This window comes from Haliotis cracherodii, unplaced genomic scaffold, assembly GCF_022045235.1.
Source record: "Haliotis cracherodii isolate W230 unplaced genomic scaffold, xgHalCrac1.p SCAF_6, whole genome shotgun sequence".
Lineage (NCBI taxonomy): Eukaryota > Metazoa > Mollusca > Gastropoda > Lepetellida > Haliotidae > Haliotis > Haliotis cracherodii.
In genome coordinates this window covers 15,580,954-15,603,819 of record NW_027266319.1, presented here as the reverse complement: position 1 = coordinate 15,603,819, position 22,866 = coordinate 15,580,954, and the positions used below count along the sequence as shown (strand labels likewise).

Sequence of the window (22,866 nt, the reverse complement as noted above, 5' to 3'; positions counted from 1 at the left end):
ACCTTTCCGGTTTGAACACCGGCATCATCCGCGAGATCAAATTACTACTGCCTGTTTGCCTGCCGAAAAACCATCAAAATGCCGTATGGTTATGATCCTGTAAGTGTAGACATAAACATTACTTACGTTTGTTACAGTCGAAATATCCCTCTTAATCCTGAATCTATCTGTATTCGACAATCAATTATTTCAAGCTTTGTGTGGGTATTTGCACGTGTTCTTAGCCGCCATTTTCTTGCGAATAACTAGCGTGGTTTTCAAAATCCACAGCAGCTACAGTGTGGGAATAATTCGTCTTCAGAATGCGTTTTTTGTCGATTTATCTAGTTTATAATGTTAACTGAATACTCATCAAAACTTAACAGAGGTTCTGCAATGGGGATTTATCGAAAAATCTAGGTGTGAACCTGTATGGCGCTCAGTTTGAAAATGACCCTTCCAATAGGTTCATGTAAAGGTCGATACGGGTTGAACAACAGTCGCCAGATTAATGTGCTTTCTTCCTCTATGTTGAGGTCGTTGGATGAACATGATTCCTCGACCAGTTTGCATGGGGATTTGTATGTACTCTTGGGCCTATGTAACTCCCCTAATGTTGAGTACTGAGGACTGTGATATTTGTGTGGGCCTAGCATGTTTCATTGCATTCTTATCAATCCAGACATATATTTATACCATTAAAATTAGAGGTTCGATTAGCACCACACTTCAGTAGCAAATGTAGATCTGTAAACAACATGATAGTTATTTATCAAATAGTGTATACATGTTTATGACTGTAAATATTGTATCTAGGTCAGCATGTAGAATTTGGATACTGACCATAAACTGGCATAAAGTGACAATATGGGTTACTTATTTCTATGCCTTGCATATCACTTTTATCTCCACATCAAATTGTAAATAAGGTACTACCATTCACATCTGAAATACATAACAGCTGGACATGTCTCCAGTGATGTCCACCAGGTAATTTGAATAATCAATAATCCCAAGGCATTTGAGATGCCCTTGGTTAATGACCACACTTGAATGAGTAATGAACCAGCTTTTGCATATTGGTGTCCATCGTCATAGTCACACTGCTCTTTAACAGGAGGTATTTAGTTGCTTTTAAGAAAAATACAGGGATAGATCATATCAAATTAAATTGAAAGCAATATTAGTGCAGTTGAAGGATGCAAATTGGTAACAGCCTGAATTGGTTTGTCTGTTAGGTGTCCTAAAGGCGTCTTTAGGTTATGTAGTCAGTATTCATGCTAGTAGAGGTCCAGCTGCGTCCCTTCAATCTATTTCATACCAATAGAGGTTAAGAGATGGTACTTGTTACCCTTCCTGGTGCTGAATCTGGAAAAGCCTAAAAATAATCTTGCAACCAATTATTGCTATCCCAAATGTTTACAAGCCATGTAGCATGCATGGTCTTTCTTGAGTGCACCCCTGACTCATTTTCCTATTTATTGCTTTAGTACCAGCCCAGGAAACCGCCGAGCTATGGACCCAAAGATCCAGAACATGAAACGTATAGGAAGCTGTTCATTGGTGGTCTTAGCTATGAAACTACAGATGAAACTCTGAAGAAACACTTTGAACAATGGGGTCAGGTTGTCGACTGTATCATCATGAAGGATCCCACGACAAAACGGTAAGGACATTTTCACAACAGTCGTGCATTCACCTGACACATTTTTTGTGTTTGTTTATTGTTAATTATTTCTTTTTAAAAAATGTCCAATTCAGCAAAAAATAAAGAAAACTTCATCTTGTAACGAAACAATTATTATGCACCCATTTTGGTTAATTTGTCTGTAACATGGGTGTATAATATACCATGTATATAGCTTATGATTATGCTATTAAACCCCATAAAACTGAAATTCATCTGAATTCAGCAAGTTTTTACATTCCATGAAAAATCTTTCAGGTAACCTTAAGCATTTACATATTAACCACTTAAGTGAATTGTTTATTTTTACTGAGTATCAACTTGATTGTAGATCCCGAGGGTTTGGATTTATCACGTACAAGGAGTCTGGCATGGTTGACGAGGCTCAGGGCAACAGGCCACATAAGATTGATGGCCGTGAGGTGGAATCTAAGAGGGCAATGCCCAGAGAGGTCTGTTTCAAACAAGAAAACCACAACATATTAATAATAATACTACTGTCCAAGTTTTAAGTTCTTCAGATTTAGATTGTGTATCGGCTCATTTAGAGGTATCAGATGTCTTGCTGATGAGTTAGTTCATATAATAACACTGAGACCTACTGAAGATGATGCTAAAAGCCAAATTCAGTTTCATAGACTCAAAAGCTTTTGGCACAGATTCCATCTGGTAAAAATATGTGAATCAATTGTTGATCGTTTAAGTGATTTAGTGGCTGGGAGCAGGCCAGGGATGACACATTGCTGAAATATGGGGACCCCAAGTTGAGGTTGACCTACAATTCATGGACCTTCAGGCTTGTCATGGATCCATGACCAAAAAAAATGGCTGATCGACCAGTGCTTGAAACTAATTCTTGATAACTGGAGGCATATTACAATACGTTTTCAACCGTCTCCATGATCTAGTGGTAGAGTGTCTATCCGGAGAGCGAAAGGTCAGGGGCCAATCCCCAGCGGCGTCATACCAAAAGACGTTAAAAGATGGTACTTTTTGTTACCCTGTCTGGCGCTCGGCATTAGGGGCTGAAACAAGGACTGGTCGGCTCAGTATACTGTGTCTGAGTGGGGTATTCATCACTGATAAGTACAAGCATCTACACAGACGTGCATGCATGTCGCTATATAAGTGCAATTATCTTGGACGTGACGTTAAACCCATTTCACCTCACCTACAATACATTTGCAAAGTAAACATCCTGTCTTCTGTTGCTTCTTGGTTGAAATCACTTTGTCTCGCAGTTCGAAACATGAATTGGAATGTTACAAAACTGCAAGTAATGAAGATAACTTTGATGCATTTTCAGTATTGTAGTGCCTACAATGCTTCTGACCGAGCTTCAATTCTCTGTAGTCATCCAAAAATTGATATTCTTATAAATACACAAGCCTCAGGTATGCCTGTTAGAATTGGCCTCAACGGATCGGGTGATCAGTTAGTTGACTGCTTGTCATCATGCGCTGAAGGCAGAGATCATTGCTGAAACTGTCAGTGACTGGATTGTCGAGACCAGACTTATTTACAATCCACTGTCATAAAGCTGGAATATTGCTGAGTGCAGTGTCAAATGACAACCTTTATAAATATTCATTTATTCCCCATCATTGATGGAGTGCAATGTTTTGTTCACCAGGAGAGTGGAAACCCTGACAGCCAGATGTCTGTCAACAAGATGTTCATCGGTGGTGTCAAGGATGACACAACGGAGGAACAAGTACGGGAGGTCTTCAAGGAGTTCGGGAAAATTGAAAATGTAAACCTTATCACAGACAAGACAACGGGAAAACTAAAAGGATTTGCATTCGTGGAGTTTGACGATTACGATTGTGTGGATAAAGCAGTTCGTAAGTTCTACGTTTCTATCTGAAAGTCATGCTTCTCATACGAGGGCTAATTGGTGACAGGGTCTATCTTGTCTTTAGACTTCCTGATATATTTTCACTATAAAGTGTTTGATAAACATATGCCTTGAATAAATTCCTGGTCAAAGTCATATGAAATAGAAGACATTTGAAACAAAATTTAGATATGCGATGCAGACATCTATTATGTAAAGGGAAGTAACTGCCTGCTATTTGGGATCGCATTTTCAAGCATTAGGATTGTTTTATTTATTAAATGGAAATAAGAACAAAACATGCGTCAGATTTTTATTTTTGATGGGGGCAGTGTCTGAGAACCGAGACTAGTATTTTTTTAGCCTAAAATACATGGAAATGTGAACCCAATTTTGAATATGCCAAATAAAAAACTCCAATGTGCCTGCCAAGTGCACTTAGTTTGGAATCTTGGGTAAATCCCTGCTGTTTTACTACATGGAATTGGGGGTTACTATAAAGTATTGAACTTTCAGTTCCTGGGAAGGCTCGTTAGATTCCAAGGTAGTAAGTAAGGCTGTATTCTTGGTATCCCAGTCAAGCCGCATGTTCCACAAGAACAACTGAGCTCTAACTCCCAACTTCCTGAACTGTACCCGTGATTGTCGTAGAACTCTTAATACTTAATGGAATGCCGCTGTTATACAGTGTGACATGGTTGCTTGTGTGCCACAGTTCCTGGAAGGCAATCACATATTTTCCCGTCCAGGCTTCATTATTTACACTTTCATCAGCCATCTTAGATGTTCATTCACTGCTAGGCTCAGCCATGATTTGCTTTGACTGTTTTCAGTACGGAAGAGACACTCATTAAATGGCAAGGACGTGGAAGTGAAGAAGGCTCAAAACAAAGACCAGCAGATGGGTATGGGAAGGGGGGGTCGTGGCATGAGAGGCGGACGTGGTGGTGGAAGGGGAGGTAAGCAGCATAATTGTTTTTGTTAAAAAAATCAAATGTTGATCTGTACACATAGCTTCCAACTGTCCTAAATTTTTCATATTTGTTGCGAATTTTCAACTGAAATACATTTTTTTCCTTAATTCATTCAAATAATATGAAAATGTATGTGGGAGGGGGGGATGACAAGGAATAAATTTTCATAGACACCGTAATGAGAGGGTAATTATCCTGCAATGGACCGTCTACAGTCACATCTTATTTATAAACTGGTATAGTTTTGCATCTGCCCAATCAAGACACTCAACTTGGATTATCGAAAAAAGTTTTAAAACTAAGCATATAATTTATCAACTAAATCCTGGAATCAGATGTCTATATTGTACTGTAGATTATTCATATTGTCAGACTTGGAGTCCCAACCAGTAGATCGTAGCCAAGTACAAACTGTAATTTGATACAGACGACAGCTATGTCTTCATGATAACCTTTTTCCCCCTAGGATATGGTGGGTACGGAGGAGGAGGATATGGTGATGGTTACAGTGATGGATACGGACCAGGAGGTAAGGCGGAACTCCATGTACTGTTTGCTCGTTGGGATTCCGGCTCAGTATGTGTCCCCAGCAACCTATACTGGCCGTGAAAGGTGAATTGGTCTGATTTGGTTAATGGTACGGATTGTTGCGCACCGTATAACTGACAGGATTGTTTGCTTCCGATTATTTCCTGGCCACTGTCGTATGTCAGGAATATTGCCGAGTTCATTGAACACACACTAAAATGGGGATGATTTGGCAGTTTTCTGTGTCACCTTCCTATCAACCGCTTGTTTGCATGGCCCATTGAAAAACAATGAAACATTAATCAGGCAGTTAATGTCGGAAATATTGCTGACTGCCATATAACATTAATACGAGTCCAGACCGTGCTATATGCCTATCTTCATCTGTGAAAGATGTGTTGCATTATGGGAAGGTCTTATCTATGATTTATGAATCCTGCTATTACAAACCTTTTTGGTGTTGTTAATTGCAAGGTTAACAATGCCAAGGAAACAATCATTCAAGAACCCGCCTTAAAAATAAGGCTTTGAACTGAAGAAAAATAGAACCACTGGTCAAGTAATAAACTTCATTCTCAGGATACTGAGGCGAGATGTTCAGACCCAACACAAGCAGAGGAATCATGAGTATGGATAACAAATTAGCAAACGTTCCTCAACACTATACTTCGTAATCTTCAGCCTTTGAATGTAAATAAATATTACTGTTACCAGTGTTAAAAGGATAAAAAATATTAAGAGGTCATAGCACAAATGTTAAGATTAAAAAAACTATGGCCCAATGCAAAATCAGACCTCAGTTCTCGCTACCACTAAACAAAGATCTGAGGACATCCCATTATGGGGTCACGTCAGAACGACCTTTCATCCGACCAATCAGAGCATCACTTACCAGATTATGAAAGTGACAGTCAGAATGTGATTTCTGATCATGCAGCCTCGAAAACTTTAACTCTGAACGATAGTTATGGGTTTAACGACTGAAACCTTACAATCTACCCATTTATTAGCCACTCCAGATTGTTCTTTTGTTTAGGTTTCGAATTTGTAATCGAGAATTTGTCAAAATTTTTAGAAGCATAGTCGCCAATTTGAAATTAGTGCCATAAAGCATGAGAAAGCTGCTTTCTGATTGGTCATACCATTGGTCGATCAAAGTTCGTGCAAGGTCGGTCTGACGTGACCGGTAATGGGATGTCCTCAGATCTTTGTTTAGCGGTAGCGAGAACTAAGATCTGATTTTAATGAGATTGGGTCCAATGAAGAATAGTGGACACACTGAACACAGCACCCCACCTCGCATAGGAATCTCCCAAATTTTATAACTACTTCACAAGAACAAATAGCTCACAAAGGTATGATCTAGTCTTAGTGATTGACCCAAATCTGTGGTATTCTCAGTAATAAATATGGCACCTGCACTTGTTTTCTAATTAAATTTTATGTTAGATTGATCACAAGCTCAGGAACCTCAGGTCTGTCATGGATGTAAATTTCAAGAAGAACCATGAAGTAATGAAATGGTATAGTGTACTGAATATATAATAATTACTTTAGAGCGTGGAAAGAATCAATCATGTGGACAGTGGTCATGATGGATGAAATTTATAGGAACCTCAGGTCTGTTATGAAAGTGTAGATGTAGATTTCAAGAAAAATCATTCAGATCCAGAAAACAAGTATCTCTTGCCAGAATTTAAGTGTCAGTTCTATGTAAAATAAAATCTACAATCTACAATTTTGATAAATACATTTCAAATATATATTTTTTTGGACAAAATATCATGCATCTGGTAAAACCCTCCGGTCATGTTACTTCATTCATCACAATATAGATCTTGATTATCGATCAGATCGTCCTGACTGGGCGCCACCAGTTTGTGTGAAGCAAACGCAAGTGATACGAGAGGTGGAATCTGATTGGTCCATAGGGGAGGCTTAGAAGGGACAGAAATGGTAATAGCCACTGGTAGCGCTACGATCGAGCCCAGTAAGTCCAGCCTAGTTCGGCAAGGATGGAAACTGGACTTTTAAAGTCAGTTAAATCTCTTGCCTCGGGAAGATGACTATGCACAGATGTAGAGAATGGGAGCAGAAAAAAAATATACTGCGTTCCAAGGGGCGCACAAACATACTTATTGTGAGCAGTTTTTTCATCCCTCATGACCAGTGTCCACGTGATTATTGATTCTTTTTGCTCTCAAGTAATTATTACATATTGAGTACACTACACCATTTCATTACTTCATGATCCTCATATTGCCTGCAAGGTCCCGTAAAATTTATTAATGGGGGTCCCATAGGCCCTTGCCTCTGTAAATTAAGGTAAAACCCTGATATTCATTTACTCCATGTTATTGTTAGAAACCTAGAATATTATTTACCAGTGAGGATCCAGGGTAGAATAGCTCTTCAGTAACCCGTGCTTGCCTCAGAGGTAACTATGCATGTCGTTAAAGGCAACAAATGGTGGTCAGGCTCGCAGACTTGGTTGATGCATGTCATCGTATCCCAAATGCCTGGATCAATGCTCATGGTGTCAATCACTGGATTGTCTGGTCCAGATTTGATTATTTATATACCGTCGTCATGACTGGAATATTGCTGAGTGCAACCTATTATCTCTTTGTTTTCAGGCTATGGCGGTTACAATCAAGGGTATGGTGGGGGTGGTGGCGGTGGCAACTGGGGGGGCCATGGCGGTGGTTATGACGGGTATGGCGGGGGCTACGGCAACCAAGGTGGCTGGGGAGGCAGCGGGGGCTACGGCTCTGGCTACGGGGACAACTACGGTGGAGGTGGTGGCGCCATGAAAGGAGGTAACTACTCACACAGATCTTCAGGATCATATGAAGGTGAGGATGACTTTAAGTATGTCTCACTAGTGAGTTTTGGGTACCAAGTGCTAGACATCAGGGGTCCAGGGTTCAGTAACCCCTGAATATGTTTGGGTTTGTCAGGAAAATCACAATTCAATACCCACAAAGGGTGTCACATTTGTGAAGTACATTCTTGGTATAACGCAACCTGTTATGGGTGAAATATTGTTAATGAATTTCAAATCTCAATCACTCTGTACAGAATACGACATTGATCAGGAGTTCTTGCTGGCTGTACTATATCAATATTTCACTGCAGATGTCTGTTTAAAATGTAATTATTTTTGGTTGAAAATATTGGCTTTCTGTTATATAAACAAATGTTGTGTTAAGTAACATGAAGATAAGAAATGATAGACATGGTTTGTTATGAAATATGGCTGAATCAATGACAGTGACACGTCCAACTCACTTCTACATATATATCTGGTGCCGTGTTGCAGGCGGCTACAACAGCGGTGGATACGGCAGCGGTGGACGGGGAGGATATGGAGGAAACAAGTACTAGATCATGGGATGTCCATCCTCTGGTGTGTATCTCAGTTTGCTGAAGGTAACAGCCCCGTGTATATTATGTTAGACCATGTGAAGGTAACAGCCCCGAGTATATTGTTCGACCATGTGAAGGTAACAGCCCCGAGTGTATTGTTAGACCATGTGAAGGTAACAGCCCCAAGTATATTGTTAGACCATGTGAAGGTAACAGCCCCGAGTGTATTGTTAGACCATGTGAAGGTAACAGCCCCGAGTGTATTGTTAGACCATGTGAAGGTAACAGCCCCGAGTGTATTGTTTGACCATGTGAAGGTAACAGCCCCGAGTGTATTGTTAGACCATGTGAAGGTAACAGCCCCGAGTGTATTGTTTGACCATGTGAAGGTAATAGCCCCGAGTGTATTGTTTGATCATGTGAAGGTAACAGCCCTGAGTGTAGTGTTTGACCATGTGAAGGTAACGCCCAAAGTATTGTTAGACCACACAAAGGTAACTTAGACCATGTGAAGGTAACAGCCCAGAGTGTAGTGTTTGACCATGTGAAGGTAACGCCCAAAGTATTGTTAGACCACACAAAAGTAACTTAGACCATGTGAAGGTAACGTCCCAAGTATATTGTAAGACCCCAAGAAGATAACAGACCATGTAAAGGTAACTTAGACCATGAAGGTAACAGGCCATGTGATGCACTGTCTACTGCAGCACCAGGGATGTCCCTATATTTCAGAGCTCAGGACAAATTCTTTGAGTAAGGAAGCCGAAACATTTGTTTTTGTATTGTATTTCTAGTTGATTATACAACTATTAGCGGAGCTTATTTGCCAAAGAAATGTTCAGATGTTTTTGTACTGAAAGGTAGTCCTTAATAATATGAGATACTGATGTTTTTGGAGGAAAGTTTCAGATGACATTCATGTTACGAATTGACCCTGAGGAAAATGTATAAGAGAGTATGCAAAAATCTTGCTCAAATTAACTATTTTCTTGAATTGTTATGAACCAAATTCAAATTCCAATGTAGGCTGCAAGGTGTGCTACTGCATGTTTATGGAAGCTTAACGCAAGAAGGTGCTAAACAATACGCAATTTATTGTGCTAATTTCAACAACTTTTACACAGTTCCTCTTATTTTTCAGACGGGTTCATTCATAAGGGCAGGCAAACGGGCAAACTACTATGTTTATAGTCTGGTGGTGTGTTTCAACTACCTCTATTGAGACAAACAAACTTTGAACACTCCTCCAGACAAGTTATCAGATACCTAGGAAAGCACCTGTCACGGGGACCAACAGCTGGCTGTCGTCCGCAATGCGGTGTGGAACAGCGGAACTGCAGTGGGCAAATCTCCCAGCAGCCTTTGTGAACCTGGGCAGTTGGACCTTCGCATCATTGCTGCTCTAACCATCCGATCACACTGTAACTACCACATTGTCATTCATCAGCTTTTTACCAAGCTCTCACATTTTTAGTTATAAATCATGATTTTTGTTCCATCATTTTTCCGCGGAATTAAATATCATCCAAAAAATCTGTAAGTTTTCTGTTATTTTAACCATGAAGAGCCAATGATGAATTGGCCCAAACTGTTGCCACTCAAAGTGAGGGATTTGATTGTTCTGCGATATTTCAGCACATTCCTAAATAAGGGCTGTAACGATATCCGCTGTCGCAATATGATGCATATCTTGCTAGTGCAGTTGTGATACAATACAGGGTTATAAATTATCCTGGCAAACCAGGTGGTGAAGACATAATCGGACATTCTAAAAATGTTACATCTAACCTGAACCAGCTGATGGAAGAGGGCTCTTGATAATTTTTAGCCCTGTATCGAGCCATGAGGCAATATGAATTCAGAAGCTGTAAGTGCGAATGAAAATAAAGACTGGAGACCCAGTAAACTGAAAATACTTTCTCCTTTAAGATGTAATTCATTTTTAAAAATCTTGAAAAAGGTTATTTATCTCCGCAACGTGGAAGCATGATAAAATGTAGATTTATATCGTCGAGTAGTTTAGTGAACGTCCTAGCAAAAGTGTCAACATGCGATGGTGACTCAATACAGCCTATCATTCAAGGTATGTTTCTCCTGTCCCCTGCATAGTGCACTTTATAGACTCTGTAACTATACCCACTGCTTAGTATATCTCCTGTTGTATATGGAATTAGGAAGGCTATTGTGCCACTCAATGTATTCTTAGATTAATCATTCCTTGCAGTGAATAAAATATATTTGGCATTTACTTTTGATGGTGCAGGTTTTTTGTCAGGTTAATATTTTCAACAGAGTAACAGCTGTTCAAACTTGTGCATGCTCAAAGCCTCTGTGTAAATACAACCAGTGCCAGTGAGCTACTTTAATGGTCTTACAAGTACAAACGTGAAAGATCACTTTAGTTTCACTGGTGCAAATTAGACTAATCAAAGTTAAATAGTTGGACCTCAGGATCGAAATATGGTAAAGGCAGGAGCGATTTCTTTTTCTGAAAGTGTTCTCCCGTGGCAATTTACCTCAGCTCTTTTCCACTTTTTGTTTTGTGTGACTGAAATGTATAGTTTCAGACTATATTTATTGGCCTCGCAGTGCCGGAGAAACTTCATTTGTACCTGGATATTTATGATTTCTTAAATTATTGGCAAGATACTATACTATTCTGAGGTTCAGTATTGACACTGTCTATAGCTGCTGTAGGAAATTACCTCAGGTTCACCGATGGCACAAATAAGATGGGTGAATTAGCAGTGGTGTTTACACCACCGTTTCATGTGTTCCATACAAGATTTATGTGAATATTCCTGCATGGATTTACTTATGAACACAACCACTGTGCATCTTCAGTTATGAATCGGGGACAGGGATGGTCCAGTCTTCCGAGGCACCCCAATTCATTTGGCAGAGTTGCATACCTTGGGCACAACAGAAAGTTATGGTCGTGGGTTCGAATCCTGGTTAACCCCAATGATGTTCCTTTGTCAGCATGCTTGTTGGTTTGACCAAAGTGGTAAACATCTGAGAACTTCATGACTTGTGGCTGGCTTTCCACACACATGAAGCTGACAATGCTGTGATATAACTTTAATGCTGTTCTAAGGGGCATTTAACCAAACTTACTTTCTTAGTATTGAATTGGGGCGGTCTACCCGGGTAGTCCAGTGGTTAAAGCGTTAGCTTGTCACGCCGAAAGACCCAGGTTCGATTCCCGACATGGGTACAAAGTGTGAAGCCCATTTCTGGTGTCCCCAGCAGTGATATTGCTGGAATATTGCTATAAGCGGCGTAAAACCCCACTCACTCACTCACTCACTCGGTATTGAATCCTGAACAAATTGTTGAATGTTTCCAATGTGTGTTTGCTGTTCATTTGATTATCAAATGTAACATTGGACTTTCAGTTTTGAAGTTGCCACTAATGAATAATTATGAGTAAATATTTGGCTCGCTTTCCTTTACTGAGGGAGTATGAGGCATTTCAGTCTGAAGGTATGTTGTTATTTTGAAATGCACGCACACACTATGCAAACCTGTCCTGCAAGCATGTTCAGTGTAGGACATTGCTTCATACGGTTGAAGTGAAGGGTTTTTAAATCAGGGATGAGAAATTGCCCAGCAATTTGTTGATGTCTTCAAAGATGCCAAAAAGACAGTGAGTGAATGCTTTGCGAGTCCTTGGTATGCAGTAGTCTCCTGTATCCCATACAGACGTTCCTGACAGGAAGGAGTCGGAAAGGGTTGCTGAACTAACATGGCTTTGATTAATTAAGTGGGACGTATTAAGCATGCAAAGTGCAACAGTGGCTAACTGCTGAACTGTCGTTCACAAGGCAAGGCTGCATCAGGTTCGTAGGTTCACCCAGGATAGGATCCTTGATCTGTCTACATCATGGGCTTGCGAGTTTACCACCAAAGTTGTATAACATTTAAATGGGTGTCATACTGTCTGTGAAAACTGTCGACGTGGCGCTTGTCTCTCAAAGTCAAATAGCATTGCTCATTTTCTGACGATAGTATATGATTATCTCCCTTTGCGCAAATGCACGCATATGTATTCGGTTGGATGCCACTTCTGGAGAATTGGGGAACTAAATAGACAGATGATTTAGGGCACCTTTATCTCGTGCATATTGCAAACCAGGGGAATCTTTTGAACGTTTTTTGGGACCTGGTTACAGTAAACTACGTTCATAACGAACACACTTTTAATGAACTGACCAAAATAACGAACTTATTTTTTAGTCCCGGCTATCTGTTGTAATTCTGTTGAACATGTGCTTATAACGAACTACGGTTATTACGAACTACAATTAGTGGTCCCTTTGAGTTCGTTATAACCGTAGTTTACTGAATTTGTTTCCATGGAGACGGAGACGGAGACTTCACTCGTCCCTCCATTTTCACATCATACAACAAATGAAAGACTTCAGGTAAATAATGGGTTCGGGTCAATTAGCGTCGTAGCAAATTTGTTTGAAGTCGCAGCTTTCTCAAACTACATGACCGAGATTGCTGCGTATATAACTTGACAACACAGTGGCAATGCCACGATTACGCAATGGCACTAATATGTGTCTGACCCATGCTTGACTTGAAATGATAGCATTGTGAACTTCGGCCCGCGTGTATGCTGTACCCGGGATGAAATCATGGATGGTGACTTTCAGTCACTGGTTTCATGATGAAGACTTTGATTACCAACAGCTTTGATTGTTGCTGTCAGAAGCGTAAACAACAGCGTTGTTTTAAACCATGGAGTGAATACACTTCGAACTGGTGGGTCAGACTCGCTGTCAGGAATTTAGCGTGACCAGAAGTTACATCACGCACATGGGTAACCGATCAGGGCCCAGTTGCACAAAGCGATCTTATGCTACAACTATCGTAAGGCTATGTTAAAGTATGGGAGTTAAGAGCATCTTAGCGCTAAGATTGTTTTGTTCAAGTGGGTCCTGGACAGACGTTCCATTGCAAAACTGGAGTGGGCTTTCAACACAAGATCCACACGTTCATGTTATGAAATGGTACAGATTTGCACATTTAGCCATACATTTACACTAACACTACAGCTGCCTGCTGTGAATTGTGAAGCAGAAAATCCCACTCGTCCGTCTTCGCGAGAGAAGTCTACACATGGTACCCTCATGAAAACTTGCAACAAATGTGAACATGCATGCGCAGAAGTCTATGCGCATGAGGCTTCCCCCGAAATAAACAACGTTTATAGTTTATGTTCTAATCAGTACAAATGTTGCCCCGATATCAATCTGCCCCATCATAAAGTCACCACATAACCGATCATATACCGAAGGTCAACCTTGTTTCAAGTGTACAAATAAAACTTTCGTGCATATACACCTGCCTTGAAATTTCAAAATGTAATCGCTGGCTAGAAGTATTAAACCACATTTATGAAATAATTAAATATACTTAATAATTCAGGTGATTGTAAATTAGGAGAAAACCTTGCTTTGAAATTTGATGTTGTCCCACTGTGGAATAGATGAATAGATACCTCTCATTTTAATTTTGACCCGAGCGCTTTAACACGAGGTTTCAAATGTATGAATACAATGCCAGCAAGAAGGCTTTGGGAACGGCGGTCTCTTGGAACACGTAACACCACATGAGTGCAAAGGGCCGCTATTTTAGAACATTCCGAAAAGGTGGCACGGGTAGTTGCAAATGCATGAAACAAATCTTACCAGAGTTCAACATTAAAATTGATATAAACATATTTATTTCCATAAAGTGGAGGGATTGGCAAACAAGCAAATTTTGCTTATCTGAATGCCTCTCCCAAACATGATACATATACAAATAGCAATGTATTGATAGTGACATGAGAAATAGCAATAGCATACATTGTATAATTGTCATTAAAGGTAAGTATTGTTCTGTAAGTGTTTAATTACTGGATTATCTGCCATAACTACAGTTACATTATTATTTACATTCAGCACAACAACATGGCAGTATCATATAGCAAAGCCAACATCTCAGACAAAATCTCTAAATCGGCAAGAAGATAGAATAAAACTGTGTACCGATTTCAAAATTTCAAGATTTGTTAGTGTCGTTACATTTGAATTACCATTTAGAATTGAATTTAAATCGTAGCCTGGTAACATTAAAATGATCATAGTTTTCATTTGTTGAAAAAAAGGTTGAATGAACACGTAGTATTTCAAAATGAAGTTGTCAAATAACCCTCCAAAGATATGTTTTAATTTCATCGCAAACGGTTGCAAATACACTGTGTATGGACTTGGAACTTCAAATGGCATCTTCTATTGTGGGGGCTACAGGTTACGGAAATAGCACAACCCATGGTGTGATAGAGGATCTATATTCTTGATGAAAATGTTAGAGCAAAGATTTATTTTAGAAACATTAAAATCCGTTCATGCTTTTATATCAGCCTCCTGCAGATTTCCAAATTGTATCGTTTAAACTCTCGTGTATCTGATATTTTCTTACAAGGCTTTTAACTTCAGAGCCGACAACTGTGTATTTACTTATTTCTACCTTATTTCTTACCCCTGACTTTATATTTTATAATTGAAGACATTCGGAGCGGTAGTAATAGTTAATAGTATAGTCTTCAGTGCCGAAGCCAGGGTGTGGGGTGTGTGTGTGTGTGTGTGTGTGTGTGGGGGGGGGGGGGGGGGGTCCTTGTGAAAGATTTGAACTTGATACTTTGTACAAATATGTGGCCCCCCGTGTCAAAAAAAGTAAACTACGGCCTTGGTCTTTGCTAATCCAGATTCACATATTTCAAACATTTATAGGACCCCAGATGCACTATTTTGAATAGCTGATAGAACTTATTTCACTATTAGAGAGTTGGGCATAAGACGTTCAGTTAGTGTACGCAATGATAGAGATGGTAACATTTATCGACTCTGTGTGTGTACTATCAAACGTCAATGTTAGCTTAACTCTTGCGATATATCGCATCCAATCAATATTACAACATTCTGGGGTAAACAACAAAGACAGTCGTACATTTAAGTAAAATATGATATGCTTTTATTCACCAACGATTTTGTATGATAAGTATAGATCGTCATTGTATTTAATGTTCCCTGTTAACCTCAATACACTATGTTATGTAGCCTTGAGTATAAAAAAGGTCAGTTCAGTAACCTGAATGAGACCACGGAGTTTACACGAGACAACAAAGTCTCCCTGTCTTGTGTTAAGTTATTGGGAAACGGGAGTTTTCTAGCAAATAAGAAAATGTCTTTATTAAAAATGTATGTCAAATTACAACACATATAACGTGTTACAAGTGGCGTATATATTGCGTTGATATGATTGTTGCAAACACAAGATATTCTGAGTTCTGTCAGCTCTCCTGAGCTCCCCAAGTCGGGTCAAAGTTCAAGACCATCACGATCCTGATGTTGTCTGTGGCGTTATCCACCATGGGGGATCTGTGTAGAAGGCAACTCGAGCTAAGTCGACCAATGTGGACTTCATTGAGAGGTCATAAAATATAATTTGTACACACTCGCGTTTGTGCTATCCACCACATCGTTTGATCTCGTCACTGGCCAATACAGATGACGCGATGACCATTGTCGGCGAAACATCGATATTTTGAACAATAGAAAAGCCTTGAGGTCATATCGCCCGAGGGAGCGGATAAGCTGTACAATTAACCTCTATTGTCCGAGGGCATGCGCGCGCATCACAGACACCGTTGAAGGCCACATGTCCAGGCCGTCCATTGTGCACTAAGCCACCTGGGTTTGACACTAATCACATCCGTCCAATATACAGACCGGCTTTTATAATACCTATTACATAAGTAATTAACACCATACATCTAAGTATATGTCTAGAAGAATTAACCCTTTCAATGGCAGATTGACACATGAAATTTAACAAACGATAGTATCAATATATCTGAGGTTTTTTTCCTCTTGCAAACTGCAGCTGTAGAAAATTAAATTATGTAATTATTCTTTGTAATTCATTACAATCATCTGATTCTGAAATTTGTATCCTTCATATTGTTGACAAGCTACACTGACATATATCATAAAGTGAATGCATTGTACAACGTCTGTATAACATTAAATAATGTTTAATTTGTTTAGTTACCTTAGTGAATAAGGTGTATTTTTAGAGAGGAAGAACATCGAAAATAACATACATGTATACCATACTTTCACTGAATCAAACATTTATATATAGTTAATTTACATATAATGGGTAGTTTTCTCGAAAAAACCCGATATCCTAATGTAAACTCTACCTTAGACAAAGCATTTATGTTATGTCAGGAAGTCCCTAGAAAAATAACCATTACGATGAAGGTGATTAAGCCATGACAAAATTAACAATACACCATGGAAACCACAAATTGTGTTATTTCACCTTAGCACACACCTTTTCATTGATGTATTTCAGTGTAAAAACTGAGAAGATATAACATGCTTAATTATTAAACATGAATACAATTTTACAAAATCTTAAAGTACATGAATTTACGGATAATTATCCTTTACTAAAATAGTTTTGTGCTGTTAAAATAATTTACGATTATCTATTACTTTTTATTGAGTGAACAGGAGAAAATCGTTTGAAAGCAACGCATTCTCAAATTTGTAACATGAGAGGCATCAAGAAATAAATCTATACAACCCACGGTAATTTGATGCTGGGAGGAAAACTCTTTGCACCCCTGGCGATAAACCTTCCGGAACTAGACGAGACTATCCGAATAGTTTTGTGGGGCTGCCGGAAAGGTCCGAAGCGACCAATGACATCATACCACCTACTGCGCATGTCTGGTATTATAAGTAGGCTGGGCTCTTTGTCTGCAGTCCATTCTAGTTTGTGAATCAGCACAAGAAGTACATCTGAATATGCCTGAGGTATGTAATGCATGAAATTAAGTTTTATATTCCCGAAAGTTTAACTTTGATATATGTTTGTTACTGTTCTTACACCTGGGAATTGTACATACTGGTGCAAAGGGAAGCTGTTTCTAGATTGATCGAATTAATCAATGGCGTCGTAGTGCGCGTCTGTGTTCAGACATGTTTTCTCAGTTGATGAACACAAGAGAATTGTTGTTATGATATCATTGTTGCTGAACAGTGTTGATTTTGTTGTTCCTCTCATTTAATCATACTTTGATAAAACATTTCTTGGCATGGCTCGCGTTTTTCAGAACGGGATCGAATTTTCATATGGCCCACGTGTTATCCGCCCTACTTTCAGGAGGCGGTTTTCTTCCGACAAATCGCGTGCTTATATTTATTGTTCTACTTTGCGAGCATATATGTATTTGATAATGCGTGATGTATATCACCAATGAGATTTCGATTTTTGATGATTCGATTTAAGAGTTTGGTCAAGTGCCACACCCATAACAAATGAAGACAAAACAAAACGTCGGATTCATTGTCCGAAGAAAGATTTGTTTTTCTTATTTCTTATGTAAGAGTTATCCTAATTCACCCGAGATTATTCAATTATGCTGGGGACATGTACAAATCCAATGATGGTTGTCCCCATTGACTGACCAGTTAGGGTTATTCTAAATCAATTTGTTGATGCGTCTGTTTAGCAACAAACGGATAAGAAAATGTAAAGGTTTGCCTTTGAAGCAGAACAAGTGAAATAAACGTTTAGTGCTTTGTACTAGTCTTTCTAGGCCATGTAACATATCATCAATGGCCTAGTTAACTAACATATAGGATTTTGTTGCAGTACGGAGGATTCGGTGGCGGCGGTCGCAGAGGAGGTGGACGTGGAGGCGGAAGCTGGGTACCCAAGGACCCTGAACATGAACAGTTCCGGAAACTCTTCATTGGTGGTTTGAGCTATGAGACCACAGAAGAAAGCCTCAAAACTCACTTTGAACAGTGGGGTCAGATTGTTGACTGTGTCGTTATGAGAGACCCAGAAACAAAGAGGTGTGTGTGTATTAGGATTAAGCAGACTGAAACTGAAGTTAATCAGTAAAGTTTTAGTTTGGTCATAGATGTCAACTCCTTGACCATTGGGTGTCCTGCATATGAAATTTCCTGTCGACATTTCTATTTTCATTGTGAATAAGTGTTTTGTGATGCGGATGATTATGGAATGTTACCTTTTGCTGAAGAAAAGGGATTCATTTTAAATTTGTATGCATTGACATCTTCCCAGGTCAAGAGGTTTTGGTTTCATCACATACAAAGAAGCTGCCATGGTTGACCTTGCCCAGGGTGAGCGCCCTCACAAGATAGATGGACGTGAGGTGGAGTCCAAGAGAGCTATGCCCAGAGAGGTGAGAAACCCATTGATAGATGTTACTGTAAAGCCCATTTTAAAGAGTGTTAAACCCAACTCAAAGTAAACAGTTTTGACGCATTCTGACATTTATTATTTGTCCTCTGTCCCATTTGATTGGTCTTGTAGCTAATTGGGTAACACTATAAATATATCATGTAGTTTTCCTTGTGATACATATTAAACACTTCCTTTAACAATCTTTATTTGATATTTGTGTTTGATATAGCGTGACTCTGGTGGTCGCAGCGAATCTCAGCAATCAGTAAAGAAGATGTTTGTTGGTGGCATCAAAGATGATATGGAAGAGGAGGATCTAAGAGCTGTGTTTGAACAATTTGGTCCAATCAACTCTATTGACATCATCAAGGACAAACAGACACAGAAGCTCAGGGGCTTTGCCTTCATTTCATTTGATGATCATGACAGTGTTGATAAATGTGTTTGTAAGTATGCCTTTGTCACCAAAAAAATCTATTTAAACAACTGTTCACACTATCAGAAGATTAAACACGCTATAGTATGATGTTTGGTTGCATATATCACGTACACATAAGTTTGGATATTTCAGAAATTGTACCTGTGAAGCGGTCTTCAGTACCATATAGTTCGTTACACAGTATTGTCTGTTTTATTGCAGTAAAAAAGCGTCACACTATCAAGGAGAAGGAAGTAGAGGTGAAGAAGGCGCTCAGCAAAGAACAGCAGGAACAAGGAAACCGTGGTGGCGGTATGCGTGGTGGACGTGGTGGAGGCCGCGGTGGGTACAGCAGTGGTGGAGGCGGCGGCGGCGGCTATGGAGGTGGTGATAGTGGCTATGGCCAAGGAGGATACAACCAAGGTCAGTGTTTTTGTGTTTTTATTTTTTTCTCGTCAGGTGTTGGCAAATGCTGATGAATCTTGTTTAGTAGGTGTGTAGGAAGCCCAAACCAAATGTTTGTAATATGATATTGGATGATAGTTGATCATCACCTGTCAGTGAATAATAGTTTGGTAGAGCAAAATCATTTAGCTGTAAAGGTCTTGCGTATGGCCATGTCACATATTTAGTATAATTAATGACTTTTCAGGACCAGGTCCCATGGGTCGTGGTGGGCCTAACTATAACTGGTCTTCTAGGGGGTCACCAGGTTGGTAATCAATAATCGCCTGAGCAAGTCTTATTTTTATAGTGTGTGGGTAGTAGTGTGGTTTTCGTTAACAGCATAACAAATAGATACCAGATCCTTCTAGTTAAACCAGAGAATATTGTTCTGAATCGGAAGCATGTTAAATATTATGATTTTAAAAAAAGGTAGTTCTGTGTGACATGGAATGTTGTTGGCAGCAAACCAGTAGTGTTCATCCAAATAGATCAATGCTACGATCAGTAAATCATGAATATGAGTAACCAATGACTTTATTATCTGCAGGAGGCTATGGTGGTGGCTATGGCAATCAAGGCGGTGGTGCCGGGTATGATGGAGGATATGGAGGTGGCGGCTATGGGGGTGGTCAGCAGGGTGGGAACTGGAACCAGGGCGGCGGCAACAGCTTCGGATCTGGCTACGGGGACAGCTATGGAGGTGGTGCCATGAGAGGTGGTGGTGGCGGTGGCTACAATCAGAGGTCCTCTGGTCCTTATGGAGGTAGGTCCTGGTTTATTGGTCATCTTGAAAGATCAGTGAAAATGTCATTAAATGGATTTTGATTTGTTTTGCCGGTGACATTCCACTTGACGTGAGTGAAAATGTGATTTACGGTTGGTAACTGAACTTTTTTTTTTACCAATTCAGAATTATAAATGTAATAACAACCATATACTTTTTCAGGTGGTTACGGTAGTGGAGGTGGTGGTGGCGGCGGCGGTGGCTATGGAGGTGGTAACTTTGGAGGTGGTGGCGGCTACAACAGAAGATAAACCCCATCCTCTCACACAGGCTCTCCATGTAAGTATCTCATCCCATCATCACCAAATGTACATCATCACAGTAACAAAGATCAGTTCTTAAAGTGCCAAGGAGGTTTTCCGAAGTAAACATCAGTTGGTTATGATAGATTTAGTATATATTGAAGCTTCTTTGTAATGATAATGATGATTGGATATTGATGATTTTGAGTTGTTCGTATATTTACATTTTGCATTATTTGATTGTACCAGGCAGGTTCTCATTAAGCAGCAGCATAAGGCAGGCAGGCAGGCAGGCAGACATAGATCAGGGATAAGTGTTTCAACAGCAATTATGGTTACCATAGCACCATGTTACCATAGCTACAAGGAGGCAAGTGTCCACTATGGACATCAGAGACGTAGCATCAAGATAGAGCCAAGACTGAAAGGAGAGTAAGGAATTGAGGCGACGATACACAGATAGCTCTAAGCAAGAGTCACCTTGAGGATAGTTGTCTCCCTTTGTAGCCGGTGTGGCTATTGGAGCGTAGTGCTAGAGCAGGCATAATGGACATTGCAAGGAGTATTTATTAGTGAACAACCTGAAATGAACTGTCCAATGGCTGTCTTCCTGTCCCCAGAAGCTGTAGGGAGAGCAAGAAAGTATTTTATTACATCAATCATGAATCAAACCTGATCATATGCCATGGAAATCATCACTTTGACCACCATTACATGAGACTATTCATTATTTGTGCTATCTTTTTACTCATTTATTTGTAACAAGTTGTGGGCAGTCTTAATAAATGTGAAAACACCAGAAATAGAGCTTATGTTATTCAGTGTCTTCAGTTTGTGTACATTTTGTTCGTGAAAAGCCAGAGATTTGACTCGGCAGCAGCAGACCATGGATTTGGGGAAGGGATGAAATGCATCACTGTCCAAGTATTGTTGGTTACATGCAGGTCAAACCCACCTGTGCTCTAATATCATTAGCTTCTCTGTATTGTCTGTTGATTTTCGCAGTTTGTCAAACTATATTAAATAGTGTCTCTTGGTATACTGCTGAAATTCTTCAGATCGGGTAAAGATACAGATTATGCACAGTGGGTATATGTGCTATTGGGAGGAAGGCTGGATGAGTCGCCATGCATGTTATTTGTGGATCAAGTGGCTAGAAATTGGTACATGTGATCGTGCTAAATGTATATCCATAGACAGAACAGAATGTTAATTCTCATTTTTCGATGGGATATTGACTAGTTGCTGGCTTTCTACATTGGGTTGAGATGTACCGCATTTCTTTGACATGGGCAAACCATTGTTATTGTTGATATATGCACGAATATTGTTGGGGTGGTTGAATGTTGTATGTTTTAGATCTATGTGTTAGTTGCCAGCTATGTATAACACTGGTCTCCTAGAGGTTACCTAGTGTAGGCAATCCTCCTTCAGCTCCAAATGCAGGCTAGATAGCACCAGCAAGTTAGCAATGCAGGAACGTCTATGTACGTAAGGTAAGGTAGGAGTTTGTTCTAGTGTTTACTGATTCATTATTGGGCTGTTCATGGATTAAGTTGTCAAGTACATGTAAAAGTAATTGGGATGATGTAATACTTAAGGAATAATGAGTTTGTTTCTAAGTAGTATTGTTTCATAACAACTTTCTCGTAATAGATTGAATTCCTTTTTGTCTTATCACCCTTTCCTTTGCCCTGATGGTTTACTGTGTAATCAGATTTCATAAACCACTATTGATAATTAAACATTGTTTCATTTCTCTTGAATCATTGCTCCGAACAAATGACCAAATTTGGAAGTGGACATATATTCAAATCTACTAAATGACAGTTGTCATGCTGATATGTGGGACATATCAACACAGAAGTTTTTAATTTTGTGGTTGAAGTCTGGTTCATTTGCTCATTTCTTTCTAGGTTGGCAACCATTCATGTTATTTTTTTTCTTGTAGGAACCCACAAATGAGATGAAACAATGACTCATACTGTCAGCATAAAAACACCAAACATACAGGTAAAAACAGTTTTGAATTTTTCTGAAAATAAGCATTTATTACAACTGAACCCAAACTCGTTGGTCAGTAAAAGGCAAAATGTGCATAAAAATTGATGTTCAACATTGATCATGTTTTAATATTGCTATGTTTTGTTTGTCAGGTTTGTACTAAGGCGGGTGATGAAAAGAAACATGTAAATCCTGCAGTTGCTCCTTGTTCACCTACCCATGGGTGTGGGGCAAGATGGTACAAGACATGCTGCACAGTGACCAAGCAAACAGTACAATGAGGAACACTGCCATCATTGGCTATTTGAAT

General features: G+C 39.5%; 2 protein-coding genes across 5 annotated transcripts; both read left to right on the top strand.

Moving 5' to 3' along the window:
- On the top strand, positions 1-9,909 carry LOC139444747 (heterogeneous nuclear ribonucleoprotein A1-like 3). 2 transcript variants are annotated; one of them, XM_071225683.1, is made up of 9 exons: positions 1-99; positions 1,470-1,645; positions 1,998-2,118; positions 3,300-3,510; positions 4,337-4,462; positions 4,944-5,006; positions 7,642-7,860; positions 8,328-8,414; positions 9,516-9,909. In XM_071225683.1, the coding sequence occupies exons 1-8, from the start codon at positions 79-81 to the stop codon at positions 8,390-8,392; spliced, it is 1,002 nt and encodes a 333-aa protein (XP_071081784.1). In that variant the 5' UTR covers positions 1-78; the 3' UTR covers positions 8,393-8,414; positions 9,516-9,909. The 2 variants fall into 2 exon arrangements, with proteins under 2 accessions (XP_071081784.1, XP_071081782.1); XM_071225681.1 differs by having other exon boundaries at positions 8,328-8,437.
- Positions 9,910-17,167: 7,258 nt separating this feature from the next.
- On the top strand, positions 17,168-22,551 carry LOC139444731 (heterogeneous nuclear ribonucleoprotein A3 homolog 2-like). 3 transcript variants are annotated; one of them, XR_011651849.1, is made up of 9 exons: positions 17,168-17,259; positions 18,101-18,306; positions 18,539-18,659; positions 18,891-19,107; positions 19,302-19,502; positions 20,074-20,289; positions 20,473-20,589; positions 20,802-22,048; positions 22,504-22,551. XR_011651849.1 is itself a non-coding variant. In XM_071225665.1 (8 exons), exons 1-7 carry the CDS (start codon positions 17,251-17,253, stop codon positions 20,559-20,561), a joined length of 1,059 nt encoding a protein of 352 aa, XP_071081766.1. In that variant the 5' UTR covers positions 17,168-17,250; the 3' UTR covers positions 20,562-20,589; positions 22,504-22,551. The 3 variants fall into 3 exon arrangements, 2 of the variants coding, with proteins under 2 accessions (XP_071081766.1, XP_071081765.1); XM_071225665.1 differs by lacking the exon at positions 20,802-22,048; XM_071225664.1 differs by having other exon boundaries at positions 20,802-22,551.
- The last annotated feature ends 315 nt before the right edge of the window (positions 22,552-22,866 follow it).

Excerpts from the sequence above, each read along its gene's own strand:
- LOC139444747 (XM_071225683.1), top strand. The coding sequence starts at position 79 with ATGCCGTATGGTTATGATCCT. Across the intron at positions 100-1,469 it reads TGCCGTATGGTTATGATCCT|TACCAGCCCAGGAAACCGCC; the intron begins GTAAGTGTAGAC and ends TTATTGCTTTAG. Across the intron at positions 2,119-3,299 it reads AGAGGGCAATGCCCAGAGAG|GAGAGTGGAAACCCTGACAG; the intron begins GTCTGTTTCAAA and ends TTTGTTCACCAG.
- LOC139444731 (XM_071225665.1), top strand. Across the intron at positions 18,660-18,890 it reads AGAGAGCTATGCCCAGAGAG|CGTGACTCTGGTGGTCGCAG; the intron begins GTGAGAAACCCA and ends TGTTTGATATAG. Across the intron at positions 19,108-19,301 it reads CAGTGTTGATAAATGTGTTT|TAAAAAAGCGTCACACTATC; the intron begins GTAAGTATGCCT and ends GTTTTATTGCAG.